General features: G+C 35.2%; 1 protein-coding gene across 1 annotated transcript in view; it reads left to right on the top strand.

Moving 5' to 3' along the window:
- The window catches only part of ADAMTS19 (ADAM metallopeptidase with thrombospondin type 1 motif 19), a 500,178-nt gene that overhangs the window by 479,261 nt on the left and 1,196 nt on the right, over positions 1–19,721 (top strand). The window contains exon 22 of the mRNA XM_066276903.1: positions 18,004–18,181. Coding sequence (XP_066133000.1) covers positions 18,004–18,181 — 178 coding nt within the window. The remainder of the gene's footprint in view (positions 1–18,003; positions 18,182–19,721) is intronic.

Here is a 19,721-nt window from a genome sequence, read left to right as displayed (position 1 = left end):
GCAGTGTCTGTAATTTTACTGCCTATGTTTTATCTTAGAATTTTTATGGTTCCAAGTCTAATATCTAAGTCTTTAATCTATTTTGAATTTATTTTTGTATATGATTTAAGAAGGTGGTCTAGATTTATTTTTGCATCTATCTATTCAATTTTCACAACACCATTTATTGAATAGACTATGTTTACATCAAAAGATCAATAAGATAAATAGCATATTCTTTGAGAAGATAAACAAGATTGATAAACCTTTAATGAGACTCGTCAAGAAAAAAGAGGCCCAAATAAATAAAATCATAATTGAAAGAGGAGAAGTAACAACTGAACCAAAAATATACAAATGATTATAAGAAAATATTATGAATAACAATATGTGAACAAATAGATAATCTGGACAAAAATGGATAAATTCCAAGAAACATACAATTTTCTAAAACTGAATCAGGAAAAATTAGAGAATCTGAGTAGAAAAATTACAGCTAGTGAAATCAAAGCAGTAATCAAAAAATTCCCAACAAACACAAGTTCTGGATTGGATGGCTTCGCAGGTGAATTTTACCAAACATTCAAAGAAAAACTAAACTTGTCCATCTCAAACTATTCCAAAAAATTCAAGAGGAGGGAAGACTCCCAAGCTCATTTTACAAGGCCAGCATCATCTTAATTCCAAAACCAGACAAAGACAATATAAAGAAAGAAAATTATAGGCCAATATCCTTGATGAACACAGATACTAAAATTCTCAATAAAATATTAGCAAACTGGATCCAGCAATACATTAAAATCATCATACGCCATGATCAAGTAGGATTTCTTGTGAGGATGCAAGGTTAATACAATATCTGCAAATCAATAAACATGATATACCATATAAACAAACTGAAGGATAAAAACACATGATATATCAATAGATGCAGAAAAAGCATTTGATGAAATCCTGCACAGATCTATGAGAAAAACTCTCAGCAAAGTGAGAATAAAGGAAACATACCTCAACATAATGAGGGCCATATATGGCAAACCCACAGGCAACATAATACTCAGTGGGCAAAAACTAAAAGTGTTTCCCTTAAGATCAGGAACAAAACAGGGATGTCTGCCACTCTTATTCAACGTTATACTGGATGACCTAGCCAACTCATCAGACAAGAAGAAGAAATAAAAGGAATCCAAATGGGAAAGGAAAAAGTAAAGTTATCATTATTTGCAGATAAATGAATATAGAGAACCCTAAAGATTCCACCAAAGAATTATGGGAACTGATAAATGAATTCAGTAAAGTAGCAGGATACAAAATAAATATTAAATCAGTTGCATTCTTATTCACCAAAAATGAACTGTCAGAAAAGAAACTAAGAAAACAATCTCATTCACAATTGCTTCAAAAAAGAGTAAAATACTAGGAATAAATTAAATCAAAGTTGTAAAAGACCTGTACTCAGAAAATTATAAGACACAGAAGAAGTAAACTGAAGATACATAGCATATACCGTGTTCATAGATTGGAAGAATTAACATCATTACAATGTCCATATGACCCAAAGCAATTTATAGATTTAACACAATTCCTATGAAGAAACCAATGGCATATTTCAGAGGAATAGAAAAAATATTTCAAAAATTTATATGAAACCACAAGAGAGCCCAAATAGCAATAACAATCTTGAGAAAGAAAAGTTGGAGGAATCACACTACCTGGTATCAAACTACACTGCAAGGTCATAGCAATCAAAACAGCATGGCACTGGCATAAAAACAGGCATAGAGATCAATGGAACAGAATAGAGAACCCAGAAAGAAACCCATGCCTTTACATTCGATTACTATTTGACAAAGAAAGCAAAAACATACAATGGGGTAAAAATTAATATTCTCTTCTCTTCTTTATTCCTGCAATAACTTTTTCTCCCTAACCTTTCCTGCTGAATGCATATGTCTTTTAAGTTTTTATTTTTCAATTACAGTTTACATTCAATATCATTTTGTATTAGTTTTAGGTGTACAGCACATTGGTTAAACAATTATGTACTTTACAAAGGGGTCCCCCAATTAGATGGTGTTTAAATTTTTAAAGTGTAAGTATCCCTGAGGAGGGGAAGTGGCTAGAGAAGATGAGATGTAGCCTGAAGAAACTTCAGACATTGAGAGAAAACACAACTGCTAAAAAAAACTGAGAAAGGAGTATTCAAAAGAACAGGAGGAAAATTCAAAGGAGCAGGGAAACAAGAAGAAAGCACTTTAAGAACATTCAATGAGATGAGGATGGAGTCAGAGAAAATTAGAGAAGCCTATATTTTTATTCTCAGATATTACACTTCAGCTTCCTTAGGACTGTGCCATTGGCATTCCAACTGTTCCTCAAATTTGGAATATTTAAAAGAAAATTTCTTATTTTGTTTTTTCAAACCATGTTTCACTCCCCATTTTCCTTTTCTGAAAAAAATGTCAATTTCATCTTCCCCTTTACACAAGCTGGAAGCTAGTCTTGGCCTTTATTCTTCTATACTAGGAGGGTTTGCCTCTGTTGCTATTTTTTTTTCAATTACAGGTGATGTTCAATATTATATTAGTTTCTAGTGTACAACAGAGTGATTAGACATGTATATACCATATTTCCCCATGTATAAGATGCACCCTTTTTCAAAAAATTTGGGGTCCAAAAACTGGGTGCGTCTTATACAGTGGGTGTGGCATTTCAAATGTCATAGATGGAATTGAGGACGAGGCAATATAAGAAGACAGTGATTCATCATCAAACACAGATCGGGACAAGCTAATGGATGGGAGTTTTGACAGTAATGAGAAGTATGAATTTTATGATGAATAAAACTTGAGTTCAATAACTTGATGCAATTTTTTTCCAAATTTGGGCCCTAAAATTAAGGTGCATCTTATATATGGGAGAGTCTTATACATGGGGAAATATGGTAATTTACAAAGTGATCACCTCAATTAATCTAGTACCCACCTGGCATCATACATGGTTATTACAATAATATTCACTGTATTACCTATGTTGTACTTTACATCTCTGTGACTATTCTATAATTACCAACTGGTACTTTTTAATCTTTTCCCCCTTTTCACCCATTTTCCCAGCTGCTTCCCATCTGGCAACCATCAAAATGTTCTTTGTATCTGTGAGCTTGTTTCTGTTTTGTTTGTTCATTTATTTTATTCCTTAGATTTCACATATAAGTGAAATCATATGGTACTTGTCTTTTTCTGACTTATTTCACTTAGCACAATACTTGCTAGGTCCATCCATGTTTTTGCAGATGGTAAGATGTCATTGTTTTTTGTTGTTGTTTTACAGCCACGTAATACACACACACACACACACACACACACACACGTAATCACATCTTTATCTAATTGTCAATTGCTATTTATTTCTAATATAATACCAGCATCCTTATTTTTTCACTAGGACTAGAGTAACAATTTCTAATGTGCTCCCTTAACCTTCCCACTTCTCCTCTTTCACACCCATCCACTCCCAGGGGTGACTTCCTCACTCTATTCCTTAGCCCAATACTTCTGCAGAATTCCCCATAGCTGAACTGTCATCTACCAGATACTCACTCTGGCATTCAAAGCTTTCCATATTCTGGTCCTTAACCAACCTATTGAAAATGGTCTCAGTATTTTCATTAATTTAGTCCACTAAGCTCAGGCATGAGCAGTGTACTTCTACAATCTTTATGTTTTTATACATTTCTCTTTGCCTGGAGCATGTCTCTTCCAGCTAGCCAAGTCCTCAAGGACCAGCTCCCGTGCCCAGTTTTTCAAAGGGCTTCCCCAATTGATGGCAGAATTTGTTTTCACTTATTGACTACATTACTTTTTCTCAATTAGTTATTTATTATTGCCTTATATGGTTGCTGTTTCATTAAGAATGTCTTCACCCCTTCACCCTTTTCACAAAATTGAGTGACTAGAACATTGCACTACATGTCAGGATATTTATTGAAAAAATGACTGCTAAATTTTGTCACCAAGTAAACAAAAAAGTGTGATACATCGAAGCACTGTATCTCTTCGGATCCATTTTATTTTTCAGAATCTAGTTCTGTAACAACCACATCTATATAACAACTATATTTTCCTTCATAATTAGTAACTACCTTATTTTTCTCCAGAAAAATTAAGCTAACCAATATAATTTTTATGTAAACACATGACTCTCCTGACATTTTCCTGTATGAAGAAATCAAACTACTTAAAAATTTGATTTTGCCCTGGCTGGTTGGCTCAGTGGTAGAGTGTTGGCCTGGCGTGCAGAAGTCCCGGGTTTGATTACCGGCCAGGGCACACAGGAGAAGCGCCCATCTGCTTCTCCACCCATCCCCCTCTCCTTCCTCTCTGTCTCTCTCTTCCCCTCCCACAGCCAAGACTCCATTGGAGCAAAGATGGCCCGGGCACTGGGGATGGCTCCTTGGCCTCTGCCCCAGGCGCTAGAGTGGCTCTGGTCGCAACAGAGCAACTCCCCAGAGGGGCAGAGCATTGCCCCCTGGTGGGCAGAGCATCGCCCCTGGTGGGCGTGCCGGGTGGATCCCGGTTGGGTGCATGCGGGAGTCTGACTGTCTCTCCCCGTTTCCAGCTTCAGAAAAATACAAAAAAAAAAAATTTGATTTTAAAAAGAATGTAAATCCACCCTTATTTGAAGAGCATCCTATTTAAGCCAAGAAGGTGCTAACACTGAGCTTCAAAGCAGCTGGCAGATGCCCTGTGCAGCCTTGTGGGTCCGTTTGGCTGAAACATCTACCACCAGGTTAGACAGCTGTTATCTTTCCGGGAAGGAAAGTACTGGATGGAAGCAAAGCACACTGAAGAATGTTCTCTGTGAACTAACAAACACAGTATTTATTTCAGGTTGGAATAAGTTAAAGGTAGCTACGTAACACTCCCTGTGCTATTTTAAATCAACTTTATTTATCAATACAGAACAAAATTACACACTTCTCCAACATGGCCTCAGAAGAATTTGGTCTATTTTTGACCTGGAATTGTTAGACTGTACCTGGAAAGTATGTTATTCGAAAAATAAATTCAACCACTGTCATCCCAACAGTTCTCTCTGGTGGGAAGATGTTTCATGGAAGGACGGTGATAAAATAGAAATGTCTTGATTATCTTTTTTTTTTTTTACCTCTGCAACACCCTGGGATTGATTGTCTGAGCACTGGGTGAATTGCATATGTGCCCAAAACTTTATATTTATTAATTGCTTCTTGATAAAGAACATCTTTTTTTTCCATCAATATGGTGATCAATGTGTACTTTGATACAAAAAAATTATTTTTTTTGTTATTTTGACAATCTTTTCATAACATATTCAGTTCTCTGCTAATCATTTATAAGTTATCTGCTTGATTTTGCCACACACATTTTCTTGACTTGCTGTAACTATATGCAAATGTTTTCATTAAAGAAACAAAAATAGTTTGAGCTGTAGAACCAAATGATGAATTAATTAAGCACATACATAAAAAATAAAAAAAATTCTCAAATGCCTGACCTCTAGGAATAGATTCAATCCCAAGTACTCATGTGTTAAATAAGGCAGATGAACTCCTTTAAAAAGATGCTGAAACACTGACCAAAATAAATATCCAATCTTAAAAAACAAACCTAACTTTTGTTCCTTTATGTGTTTGTTTCACACTTACTTTATTAAAAAGTTGAAAGATGGAACTGCCAAACATATACCTAAATGAATAGGAATGCTGCACTAATAATTTCCAGTAGAAATCATCATTTAGTTTCCTTATGAGATCCATTCTCCACTGTGAATGCTACTTCACTCTTGTTAAAACCACTTTGGAATAATTCATTTATTCCCAAAGACAAATTATTCAAGTCAATGCTGTTAATTTTCTTATAGATTGACACTTATCATTACAGATTTTATCATGTTCTATAAGAATGTATCTTATATTGGTAGAAAAAAATCATTTGAACTTTTTTTGCCAGTGACAATTTTCTCTTAATTTAGGAATTCCTGTTTCTTCCCCAAGGCCAGCTGGAACCCAGTTCAGCATTACAGAGCCTTCCTTTGCCGTTGGCCTGGAGAAGACACATTCTCTCCAAAATATATATCTTTGGCCCAGTCCAGAAGGAAGGAATCTCGGGTAATCTCTGTGCTGGCCAAGTGTGAGAATTATTATTTTTAACCCCTAAATACACTGAATTGGTTGGTTTAAGAAATTCAAAAGCAGATCAGTGTTACTTTAGTTATGTTTATTAACCAGCAAAACTCCAAATAAATACCTTATAGGGCTATGTAGTTTTACTATTAGGTTTTCTAACTCTTTGGTTTGTAATGGTTGAGAGGACATTTTACAGGATTTACAGCTTGAAGAGTTTTACACTGTAACATTAGATTTAACAAATACACTGGCAAACCAGTTGATTATTTAACCTAAATAATCACATTTAGGTCTACAAATTTATTATATCATCATGTCCTCATTGGTTCCCCAAACTAAGTTATCTTAATATTCAGAGTAACAAATACCTAACACCAAAACAGTGTCTATGTTACTTTTCTGACATGTAGAAACTCATTTAACCAATAATTTAAAAGTTTGGTATTTGACTGTAGTATCCCAATACTAAAGACTAGATGTGGGAGTTGTCTTTAGCGCCATGTTCAAAATCACATACATGGAACAAATCTACTTGATCTCAGAACCCACAGAGCACAGAAGCTCTATAAGAATCAGAGATCAGTAGAAAGAATAGTGTCTCCTCTCTAAATAGGAAAGTAGTTGGAGATATTTATGGATATCTCACTTATAAAGGGTTCTTGAGTGAAATTAAGTTGACCGGAAGTACATAGATTACTTCTTAGACAAGAAGACAACGGTGTTTTGGTGTATTTGAAAGAGACTTCATCTTAGGTAGATTACACCATGAGCCATTAGGAAAATTTCTTCATGATTCATGAATTTTCAATGACAAAAAAAAAAAATTTATATCTTGCAAAAAGTACATTCAAGTGGTGCCGTGACAAACCTTGAGAACTTCCTAAAATCATGGTGACTATTCTCTTCCCTCATTTTGACACTTTACAGATTTGCAGATGGCTATTTATTGGTACTTGTGTAGCTCTTTTTCTTTGAATTAAACATGTTTTCACTCATGTCAATATATTACAGAGCATGCTTGCTATCATTCACTAGGATTTAGTGGATTTATGTCAGTAGGCATAGTGGTATTCATAGGAACAATCGGAAACATTACATGTAGATTATTTTTAAATGATGAAGATTTTTGATAAACACTAAAATATATATCATTAAAGGAATATTTCTATGTAAAATAATGAATATTTAGCAACAATATACTCATATTGTGTGTGTAGTAGTTTATCCATCAACAACTTTTAACATTGCGAACTTGAGGTGGTGAACACACAGTACAGTGTATAGATGATGTTGTAGAATTGTGTACCTAAAACATGTATAATTTTGTTAACCAGTATTACCTCAATAAATTTAATATAAAGGAGAAATGTATACTGTTGTGTTAATTAAGACCTAATTATCATCAATGCATCAGATTAGACAGAAAAACTTAATACTTTGATCAGGCCATTTGATCGGCAGTACACACTCACTGCCCTTGAACATATGATACTTAATGAAACCTTTAATAAAATGTCTCAGGGTAAACGGCTTTCCCTGGAACTCCTTCTATAAGGTGTTTGTGTATTTCCCGAAGATTATATGAAGATCGCAACGCTGTCTGTTAATGCCATAAATAATGCTATGTCAGGGCCCTGGCCGGTTGGCTCAGTGGTAGAGCATCAGCCTGGCATGCAGGAGTCCTGGGTTCAATTCCCGGCCAGGGCACCCATCTGCTTCTCCACCCCTCCCCCTCTCCTTCCTCTCTGTCTCTTCCCCTCCCGCAGCCAAGGCTCCATTGGAGCAAAGTTGGCCCGGGAGCTAAGGATGGCTCTGTGGCCTCTGCCTCAGGCACTAGAATGGCTCTGGTTGCAACAGAGCAACGCCCCAGATGAGCAGAGCATCGCCCCCTGGTGGGCATGCCAGGTGGATCCCGGTCGGGCACATACAGGAGTCTTTCTGACTGCCTCTGCATTTTCAACTTCAGAAAAATACAAAAAATAATAATAATAATGCTATGCCAGGAATAAAATTTACATGGTTGGTTGCTTTTTTTTTTTTCAGTTTGCCCTTTGGGCAGTGCCTCACCACCTCTCCATCCTTCATGATGAAAGAAAGGATTCCACAGTTTGGCTTATCCATTACATGGACATCATAGCCATTTAGAGTTCATTTCATCCCTTTTTTTCTTTGATGATGCCACAGTTAAGAATTTGTTAAGAATGTTTTAGTGTGGTTTTTTTCTACTTTTTTTTTAATTTCCCCTCATTTGTTTGCATTTAGGCCAATCTATAAATTTGCCAAGTCATTCTGGCATCTTGAGCTGTCTTGACTGGTACTGGCAAGCCCTGCCCACTCAGGGCTCTCATCTAACTTAGTCAGTAAAACTTTCCAAAGAGTTCACAACTATATCTATCATCAGATCATCCCTGGCCATTTTTAGAAAACTATAAACATCTGAGTTAAACATTTTTAAAAAACTATGAACATCTGGTCTACTGTATTCTTCCTCTAACTTGGACATTGCTTGCATGTCCCCAGATAGTTCCCTTTTTGTTTGCTTAGACGAGATTTTTTTAGGTAAAGCAAAGTCAGGAGAGAGAATGCCAGAGGAAAATAAAGTTTTAGATAATGCACATAATTATAAGGTTCTATAATGTATACCTCATTTTAAAAGAGGAAAAGACTTTTTTCTTATTGATTAGCTACCATTTGGATTCATGGTTCTCATTTACTAATTTATTTCTCTGATCTTTTAATAGTCAAAACTTTAAATTACTGAGAAAGTTTTCCCCATCATGTTAATGTTTGACATGCAAGCTACAGTACAGACATAATTTAATATAGTCTTTGAAATTGTCACTACTGTCTCAGGTCAAAGAAAGATTTATTCTAAAAGAAATTCATAACAATATTATCTAAAAATATTACTCATGTATACCCAAGTGTAGGGAAGGTCATATTTTTCTCAGATAGATTGAAATGATGTATATCACTAAGTCAATAAAACAAACTTCATTTTCCAAGATGTTGGGGCTCATTTTTTCTTGGGAAAAAGAGTTGACTAGCATTATCTTTCCTATGCCATGTTGTCTCTCTTAAAATACTGTTTTTAACTCCAAAATCATATGAGCAATTTTCTAAGTTGTTCAAAGTTCTAACGATTACTATTTCCTTTTTACCCAAGGAAAGCCAGGACATCAAGATTGTTTTTGCGGTTCAGAATTAAGGGTTTCTTGTTCATGAAATTGTCCCTCAAGGCAAATGGTAAACTGTCTGAGGAAAAGAATATTTGTCAGGCAGTCCAATTCTCTCTTTTTAAAATACTCTTCTCAGGAAATTTGCCTTGTAAAAGAGATCACTGGCCATTTATCTGGTATACCCAGTATATGTTTACCCATTGCTGATAAATTGATGTTGGCATTTTAACATGTTGGCCTTTGGTAGATGTCTATAGGGCTACTTTGTATCATTATGTTTTGTAATAAAGTTTATTGATTAAAGTACCAGCTCCACAGTATAATTTCTGCTGTTTTTATTTTCTGCACAGGACCCTGAACATAATGGGTGATCAATAAGTATTTAGAAAACCAATAAATGATTGAATAGTCTGAGACATTCAAGTAAATTACATTTTGAGAATTCATTTAACAGAATTTCTGTTTCACCATTGTTGGGTGGTATAATGAATAATTAGATAACAAAATTAGAGTCTTTACTGTTATATGACTTCTCCACTTAAAAATTGCCAAACTATGGCAACTTTTAATAATAAGATAGTGGGAATTTTTCTTTCATAAGAATTTGGACCTGTTATTGTAGCTATGATCTACTCCATTGCCTTCCTTGCTTGCCAAAAAGAAAAAAATAAGCCCCAGTTAACTTAGGTCTCCTCAATTTGAGGCCAGAATTATTTTGGAATTTTTTTTAATGTTTATCTTTAATCATACTAATATGATTTGAGAAAATATTCAATTAATAGTAGCTTCTATAATAAAGTAAGAACTAGTTTAGAGGATTCCTTGGGATTTCAATTCTTCCATTTCAAATATCTGTTCATTTTCACACATTTATAATAAAATTTTTACTAAAATATATTTTATAAAGAAATTAATTACTAGTAAAAGCTTGATATTTTATTAAAGTATTGTAATGAGAATCAGATTCTAAGGCGAATAGACTATTTAATTCCATATGTTTTATGAAAGCTTATTCTATATCCTCCAAAGGCAGAAAGGAGTTATTTTAGTTAAGTGAATTCTAGAACTTTTATTACTTCCTAGATACTATTTATTTCCAGTTTATTCCCAAATACAAGTTACCAAATTTAACTTGCAAAAGGAATGCAACTAACATAATTCTGAATAATAATATGTTACTTTGGTTTGTTTATGTCCTTTGGAATTGATATAAAATTAATTATAAGTATCAAGACCAGCCTGTGACTGATTCCTGGACTTCACTGACATGACTGAGAACCTTCTCTACTAATCAAATGAGTTCATCTATTATAAAACTTTTGTAAATTTTTTTGGCAAATACTGTGATTACACTCAAGATCTATATAAACTTTCAAAGTAGATACTACAATGATATTTGCTGTATTAACTTAACTCCTTGAAAATTTTTAGTTTAGCTATTTTGAATTTTCTTGAAAATATTTTTTAAGAAGCATAATGTTTTTATTATAGAATTATATCCATTTTATAGAGTGATATTAAGATGCTTTCAAGGAAGATAGACCATGTCAAACAGTTACTCCTTCTTACAATACTTTAAGTTGTAGTAAAGCTTAAACTGAAATGGAAACATTCAGATCCTGTAGAAATTGTCAAGAAAAAAAAAATCCGACTTAAAGGGAGGTAACATTCCAGTTGTTATTCTTACTCTGCTATCTCCAGAAAGCTAAGAATCCATTAGATAACGAAGAGGCTATTGTGCAGAAATATTTGCAGAGTAAAATTTTGCAAGATCAGGTATCTGTAAAGTAGATTTCTGTAATAGCCTGCACATAAAATTCTATTATTAGTAGTAAGCTACTTTCAAACTCGATATGTAAGTTTTATTACTGAAGGTGGCATAACAGTGAGCCTGATTTCAAGAGATTTACTATCTATTAGAAAAGACAAACTAGATACATTAAAAAGTATTAATCAAAAATAAGAAATGTTACAAATTGGCGTATGTTAAACACAGAACAAAAAGCACATACTATTGACCAGTAGTTCTAAACTCAGCCTGCAGCACAGACTGCAGATTATCAAATATTTTTATCAGCATGATACTGGATGTTGTGTCATCGGCCAAGAAACAGCAGTTATTTCAATAACACATCGGGTTGATAAGCCATGTTGAAACTCTTGATAAACATTTCAAGGCCAGAACAGAGTGGATGAGTTAGTGACAGACTGCAAGGATCCCACTCCAAGCTTGGGCGTGTGCTTGCTCTTGAGCATCAACAACTAAATTAAAAAATAGCAAATCAAGTTTTTTTTTTTCTTTTTTCAAACTAGATATTGAACTTTAAAAACTGCCCAAGTGCATGTCTGATGTTGGTCACTCTCTTTCACTCCAAGTGTCACTCTCCCACTTTCTCTCTCCATCATTACTCACCTGTGTCCTGTGTTGCCCAGAGCTCTGCCCAGGGACAGCAGGAGGGCACCAATAACATTGTCCCCAAGTGTGATCATCAGTTTCTAACCCATATTTTGCATCAACTCTGGATGTTCTGCTTCATGTTCAGTTTTTTTTTTTTTGGGGGGGGGGAGTTGTATTTAATATATATTTTTATTAATTTTAATGTAGTGACATTAAGAAATCAGGATACATATGTTCAGAGAAAACATCTCCAGATTATTTTGATATTTGATTATGTTGCATACCCCTCAGACAAAGTCAAATTGTCTTCTGTCACCTTCTATCTGGTTTTCTTTGTGCCCCTCCCCTCCCTGCACCCCCCCTCTCTCCTTCCTCACCACCTTCCTACCCCCACTACCCCATTAACATAAAATTTTGTCCATGTCTCTGAGTCTCATTTTTATGTACCATCTATGTATGGATTCATATAGTTCTTATAGTTTTTTTCTGATTTACTTATTTCACTCCGTATAATGTTATCAAGGTCCATCCATGTTATTGTAAATGATCCGATGTCATCATTTCTTATGGCTGAGTAGTATTCCATAGTATATATGTACCAAAGCTTTTTAATCCACTCGTCCTCTGACGGACACTTGGGCTGTTTCCAGATCTTCGCTATTGTGAACAATGCTGCCATAAACATAAGGGTGCATTTCTTCTTTTGGAACAGTTCTATGGTGTTCTTAGGGTTTATTCCTAAAAGTGGGATAGCTGGGTCAAAAGGCAGTTCGATTTTTAATTTTTTGAGGAATCTCCATACTGTTTTTCACAGTGGCTGCACCAGTCTGCATTCCCACTAGCAGTACAGGAGGGTTCCCTTTTCTCCACATCCTCGCCAGCACTTATTCTGTGTTGTTTTGTTGATGAGCGCCATTCTGACTGGTGTGAGGTGATATCTCATTGTGGTTTTAATTTGCATTTCTCTAATGATTAGTGATGTTGAGCATTTTTTCATATGCCTATTGGCCATCTGTATGTCCTCTTTAAAAAAGTGTCTATTCTGTTCTTTTGCCCATTTTTTTATTGGATTGTTTGTCTTCCTGCTGTTGAGATTTACAACTTCTTTATAAATTTTGGTTATTAAGTCCTTATCAGATGTATTGTCAAATATGTTCTCCCATTGTGTAGTTTGTCTTTTTATTCTGTTCTTATTGTCTTTAACTGTGCAAAAGCTTTTTATTTTGATATAGTCCCATTTGTTTATCCTGTATTTTATTTCACTTGCCCATGGAGAAAAATCAGCAAATATTTTATATATTGCTGCAAGAGATGTTGGAGAGCTTACTGCCTATGTTTTCTTCTAAGATGCTTATAGTTTCACAGCTTTTAAGGCTTTTATCCATTTTGAGTTTATTTTTGTGAATGGTGTAAGTTGGTGGTCTAGTTTCATTTTTTTGCAGGTTGCTGTTCAATTTTCCCAACACCATTTATTAAAGAGGCTGTCTTTACTCCATTGTATGCCCTTACCTCCTTTGTCAAATATCAGTTGTCCATAGAGCTGTGAGTTTATTTCTGGGTTCTCTGTTCAGTTCCATTGATCTATAGCCTGTTCTTATGCCAGTACCAGGCTGTTTTGAGTACAATGGCCTTGAGGTACAACTTGATATCAGGAAGTGTGAAACCTCCCACTTTATTCTTCTTTATTAAAATTGCTGAGGCTCTTTTGTGTTCTCTTTTGGTTCCATTTATATGGAACCAAAATTTATATTTTTGGAATATGTGATCTATATCTTTAAAGTATGTCATTGGTATTTTAATTGGTATTGCATTGAATTTATAAATTGCTTTGCGTAATATAGACATTTTAATGATATTTATTTTTCCTAACCACGAGCATGGTATATGCTTCCACTTGTTTGTATCTTCCTTGATTTCTTTTATCAATGTTTTATAATTTTCCAAGTATAAATCTTTAGTCTCCTTGGTTAAATTTACTCCTACGTACTTTATTTTTTTGGTTGTAGTAATGAAGGAGATTGTTTCCTTAATTTCTCTTTCTGACTGTTCATTGTTGGTGTATAAAATTGCCTCTGATTTCTAAGCATTAATTTCATATCCTGCCACTTTGCTGAATTCATTTATAAGGTCCAGTAGTTTTTTGACTGAGACTTTAGGGTTTTCTATATACAATATCATATCATCTGCAAATAATGATAGTTTTACTTCTTCTTTTCCAACTTGAATGCCTTGTATTTCTTCTTCTTGTCTGATTGCTGTGGCTAGGACTTCCAGGACTATGTTGAATAAGAGTGGTGAAAGGGGGCACCCCTGCCTTGTTCCTGATCTTAAGGGGATTGCTTTTAATTTTTGCCCATTGAGTATGATGTTGGCTGTGGGTTTATCATAGATGGCTTTTATCATGTTGAGGTATGTTCCCTGTATTCCCACTTTGCTGAGAGTTTTGATAATGAATGGGTGCTGATTTTATCAAATGCTTTTTCTGCATCTATTGAAATTATCATGTGGTTTTTCTCCTTCCTTTTGTTTATGTGATGAATCACATTGATTGATTTGTGAATATTATACCAGCCTTGCCTCCCCAGAATAAATCCCACGTGATCATGGTATATGATTTTTTTCATATATTGTTGGATCCGGCTTCCTAATATTTTGTTGAGGATTTTAGCATCTATATTCATCAAAAATATTGGCCCATAATTTTCTTTCTTAGTGTTGTCTTTGCCTTTATGCTCACCTCATAAAAGGAGCTTAGAAGTCTTCCTTCCTCTTGAATTTTTTGAAATAGCTTGAGAATGATAGGAGTTAGTTCTTCTTTGAATATTTGGTAGAATTCACTTGTGAAGCCATCAGGCCCAGGACTTTTCTTTTTTGTAAGTTTTTTGATAACTGTTTCGATCTCATTTGGTGTAATCGGTCTGTTTAGGTTTTCTGATTCTTCCAGATTGATTTTTGGATGATTGTATGTTTCAAGGAATTTTTTCATTTCATCTAGGTTGTCTAGTTTTTTGTCATATAGTACTTCATAGTATTTTCTTACAATATTTTGTATTTCTGTTGTGTCAGTTGCTATTTCTCCACTCACATTTCTAATTTTATTTATTTGAATCCTCTCTCTTTTTTTTCTTGGTGAATCTGGTGAAAGGTTCATTGATCTTGTTTTCCTTTTCAAAGAACCAGCTCCTGTTTTCATTGATCCTCTGTATTGTTTCTTTAGCCTCTATGTCATTTATTTCTGCTTTGATCTTTATTATTTCCTTCTGTCTACTACATTTGGGCTTTACTTGCTGTTCTTTTTCTAGTTCTTTTAGATGCAGGTTAAGTTGTTTATTTGAGCGTTTTCTAGGTTCTCAAACTTTGCCTGTAGTGCTATGAACTTCCCTCTCAGTACTGCTTTTGCTCTGTCTCATAAATTTTGAGTTGTTGTATACTCGTTATCATTCATTTCTAGGAATTTTTTTATATATTCTTTGATCTTATTCTTAATCCATTCATTATTTAACAAACAGTTGTTTAGTTTCCATATGTTTGAGAATTTTTGAGTTTTTCTGTTGTGGTTGATATCTAATTTCATGCCATTGTGATCAGAGAAAGTGCTTGATATGATTTCAATCTTCTTAAATTTGTTGAGACCACTTTGTGCCCTAACATGTGGTCTATTCTATAGAATGTACCATGAGCCCTTGAAAAGAATGTATATTCTCTACTTTAGGGTGAAAGGTTCTGAAGATATCTATTAAATCGAGTTGATCTAGTGTGTCCTTTAAGTCTGCTGTTTCTTTGTTAATTTTCTTTCTTGAGGATCTATCTAGTGATGTTAGTGGGGTATTGAAGTCCCCTACTATTATAGTGTTGCTGTTGATCTCTCCCTTTATATCCATCAAACTCTGCTTTATATATTTAGGTGCTCCTATATTAGGTGCATAGATATTTATAATAGTTATATCCTTCTGTTGCATTGCTCCCTTTATCATTATATAGTGGCCTTCTTTATCTCTTACTATATCCTTTGTTTCAAAATGCATTTTGTCTGATATAAGTATTGTTACCCCAGCTTTTTTTTTTTCATTTCCATTTGCATGAAATGTTTTTATCCATCCTTTTTACCTTCAGTCTATGTGCATCTTTTGTTTTAAGGTGTGTCTCTTGTAGACAGCATATGTACGGGTCCTGTTTTCTTATCCATTCAGCTACCCTATGTCTTTTGATTGGATCATTTAATACATTTACATTTAAGGTTATTATTGATATATAGTTGTTTATTGCCATTTTATTCTTTAAAGCTGTATTCCTCTTTTGCTATATATTTTTTTCCCACTTTGATTTGTTTACAACAGGCCCCTTAGCATTCCTGCAGCATTGGTTTGGTTGTAATGAATTTCTTGAGTTTTTTTTTGTCTGGGAAGCTTTTTATTTCTCCTTCAATTTTAAATGATAGCCTTGCTGGATAAAGTAGTCTTGGTTGTAGGTTCTTGTTCTGCATTACTTTGAATATTTCTTTCCATTACCTTCTGGCCTCAAGTGTTTCTGTTGAGAAGTCTGATGTCATCCTAATGGGGGCTCCTTTGTATGTGATAGCCTTTTTTTCTCTAGCAGCTTTTAATATTTTCTCTTTATCATTTATCTTTGGAATTTTAATATGATGTGTCTTGGTGTAGGTTTCTTTGGGTTTCTCTTTAATGGAGTTTCTCTGTGCTTCTTGAATTTGTGAGAGTTTCTCCTGCATTAATTTAATTTTTTTCCCTAACCCTAACCCTAACCCTATCTCCTGCATTAATTTAGGGAAGTTTTCAGCTATGATATGATTAAGCAAAGTCTCTATCCCTTGTTCTTTTTCTTCTTCTTCAGGAACCCCTATGATGCAGATGTTATTTCTCTTCATGTTGTCACAGAGCTCTCTAAGAGGTTCCTCAGACTTTTTGAGTCTCTTTTCTTTTTTCTTCTCTGCTTTTATGCCTTCATTCCAGCTGTCCTCAAACTTGCTGATTCAATCCTCAGCTCTACCTATCCTGTTTTTAATTCCTTCCATTGTGGTCTTTATTTCTGATATTGTATTTGTCATCTCCGACTGATTCTTTTTTATACTTGCTATTTCTTTATTTAGGTGTTCATAATGACCATCCATTATTGTTCTAAGATCCCTAAGCATCCTTACAATCATTATTTTGAACTCTGCTTCTGGAAGTTTGATTATTTCCATATCACTCAGTTCATCTCCTGAAGGTTTCATTTGGATTGCACTTTTTTGTCTTCTCATTGTCTGTGTTTTGTTTGTAGAGTTGGTTGAGTCTAGGCTTGGTGTTGTCTGCCTCCAGTTTTCAGTTGTGTTATTTTTAGGTCTTCTTGGGTTGGTATCAGCTATTATTTTTAATCTACTTTCAGATTTGGGAAGCTTTGAAGTCTTGATTTGTTTGTTTTCTTACCAGGTGTTAGTCTTGTTTACTGATCTCAGCAGGGGGCTTCCTTGAAACTGTATCCAGGAATACAGTGCGTGTAACCTGAGACTCTGAAGGCCTCTTCTACAAGTTACTCAATCTGGGGGCACTGTGTTTTTTCACCTTCAGTAAGGGGAGGTGTATCTCAGATCTCCATGGAGACCTGAGTTACTGCCCTTCTTCCCATTCTTGTTTTCAGCTGTGTCTTATTGCACTGATTGGAGCTGGAGAGATTTCTGAAGATCTGTGACCCGGAAGCACTCTTGTCCTTTGTTTTGTGGAAGGATCAGCCCCTCCCCCAGCTATAGCCGCCTCCAGTACTGGATGAGTCAGCTTTTTAGGTCATCCCCTGCATTCCTCTGCTCTCACCGTCTGTCTCTCTCTCTTCCCTTTCTTTTTGGAAGATAAGCCAGCCCTTTCAACACACCTTGTTCCCTGGTCGCCAGGCAAGTGGCTTTGACCAGATTTTCAGCTCTTTTCCTTGGAGTGAGAGCCCTTCTGGGCTCTCAGCCTTACCCCCTCCCCCTCCCGTTCCTGTAAGCAGGGGAGATTGAGGCGTTCGCTACCAGGTTTGTTGTGGTTTCTTCTTTGCTCCTTGGTTTTTGAGAGCTGTTCTTGTAGTCCAGAGTTGGTTTTTCATGCTGATTGTTCCTAAATTTATTTGTAATCCAGTTTGGTGGTGTGAGCTGGGAGTCTATGCATCTGCCTACTCTGCTGCCATCTTCAGGTCTCTACAAATAAAAATCCATGTTCAGCTTTAAGGAATATAGGAAGGAGGTGGCTATAGCTTAGAAAAGAGAAACAGCAAAGAGGACTTCTAACAATCCTCTATGTCTCTCCTAGTGTTCAGTTACCTGTAGCAAAGGGATGCAGTCCCGTGTTATCCAGTGCATGCACAAGATCACAGGAAGACATGGAAATGAATGCTTTTCTTCAGAGAAACCTGCAGCCTACCGGCCATGCCACCTTCAGCCTTGCAATGAGAAGATTAATGTAAATACCATAACATCACCCAGGCTGGGTAAGCAGACCATCAGAGGGTATGGTTTGAGAAATATGGAAATACTCGTAGTTTCTATTTTACACATCACCTTAAAGCTTAGTAATAAATGTATACTAATTGGTTTGGTTCTGACTAAATTGGCTCTATTTAACTATGTTTAGTCCAAATGACAGGATGGATAAAAAATCCTAAAGACTGAACTTTTTTGATTCCTGAAGCCATCTACTCAGAGCCAGACCCTGGAAATATGAATGTCACACCACCCAATGTCATCATATAAAGGGTTAAAAGGTGTAACCATATTCTGGGTTCTGACCAGTCTTATGGCAGAACTATCAATTAAGGGAATATCTAGCAGAAAGATAGGTTGTAGTATGTACTTTAGATCTCTCCATTGTTAATAACCTTCCTTATGATGCCTGGTACAAATTAAGCTTTAGAGAGACTTAGAGTAAAAAAAATGGTTTTCAAGAAGGTTAGGTACATGGGTTCATAACACCAAACAAGAGGCATTATTGTTTTCATATTTAAGGGCATAATGTTAAATATAAATGATGACCGCCTGACCAGTGGTGGCTCAGTGGATAGAGTGTTGACCTGGGATGCTGAGGTTCCAGGTTTGAAACCTTGAGCTAACCAGCTTGAGGGTGGGGTTGCCAGCTTGAGCATGAGATTATCAAAATAATCCCATGGTTGCTGGCTTGAGCTCAGGGTCGCTAGCTTAAAGCCCAAGGTCTCTGGCTTGAGCAAGGGGTCACTGGCTCCTCTGAAGCCCACCCTGTTCAAGGCACATATAAAAAGCAATCAGTGAACAACTAATGTGAAGCACCTACAAGTTGATGTTTCTCCTGTCTGTCCCTTCCTGTCTCTGTCTCTTTCTCTGTCTCTTGCATGCACTTAAAAATAAATAAATAAATTTAAATAACCACTAGTTATATTGATTTTCATTGATTTTCATATTGTAAAATGCTTTCATATGTATCCTCAATTCCTGTTATTTAATCTAATTTATCATGAAGAAGTAGAACATGCATTTTAAGTAAACATAGCCTGCATTTGCCTGACAATATTCATAAATAAATTATCCTTCATGTCTGTGGAAGTTAGTGGCTTTACCAGCACTGCTGCCTGGCTGTTGTTGGGTTTATCTATATTTAACACCTTCAGATTTAATCTGTGCACAGTCTTCAGAGGAACAATTTAATCATGAATTGTCATAGATACTCTTCAGGCATAATATTCAATCAGATGGAAAAGTTTGTTTCTTCATAGAAGTAAAAAATTCTCTCTTTTGATCCAAATAATTAACATTTCTAAGAAATAATTAGATCAAGTAGAATAAAACTAGTTAAAAAAAAAAACATTAAGCAATCCTAGAGCAAATGCAGCTAAATCCATGTATTCAAAACAACATAACCCCTTTCTCCAACAGTCACTTGGAGTCGATCAGAAAATAATGAATTTAAAAAATTTAATTAAAATTGCACTTTTTTCTGTTTATTATTTCTTAAAGGTGTATCCCTCCCCAAACACAAAACACAGTGGTTGAAAAATCAAA

The sequence above is a fragment of the Saccopteryx bilineata genome, chromosome 4 (genome assembly GCF_036850765.1).
Source record: "Saccopteryx bilineata isolate mSacBil1 chromosome 4, mSacBil1_pri_phased_curated, whole genome shotgun sequence".
Lineage (NCBI taxonomy): Eukaryota > Metazoa > Chordata > Mammalia > Chiroptera > Emballonuridae > Saccopteryx > Saccopteryx bilineata.
This window is presented reverse-complemented; position numbering and strand designations above follow the sequence as displayed.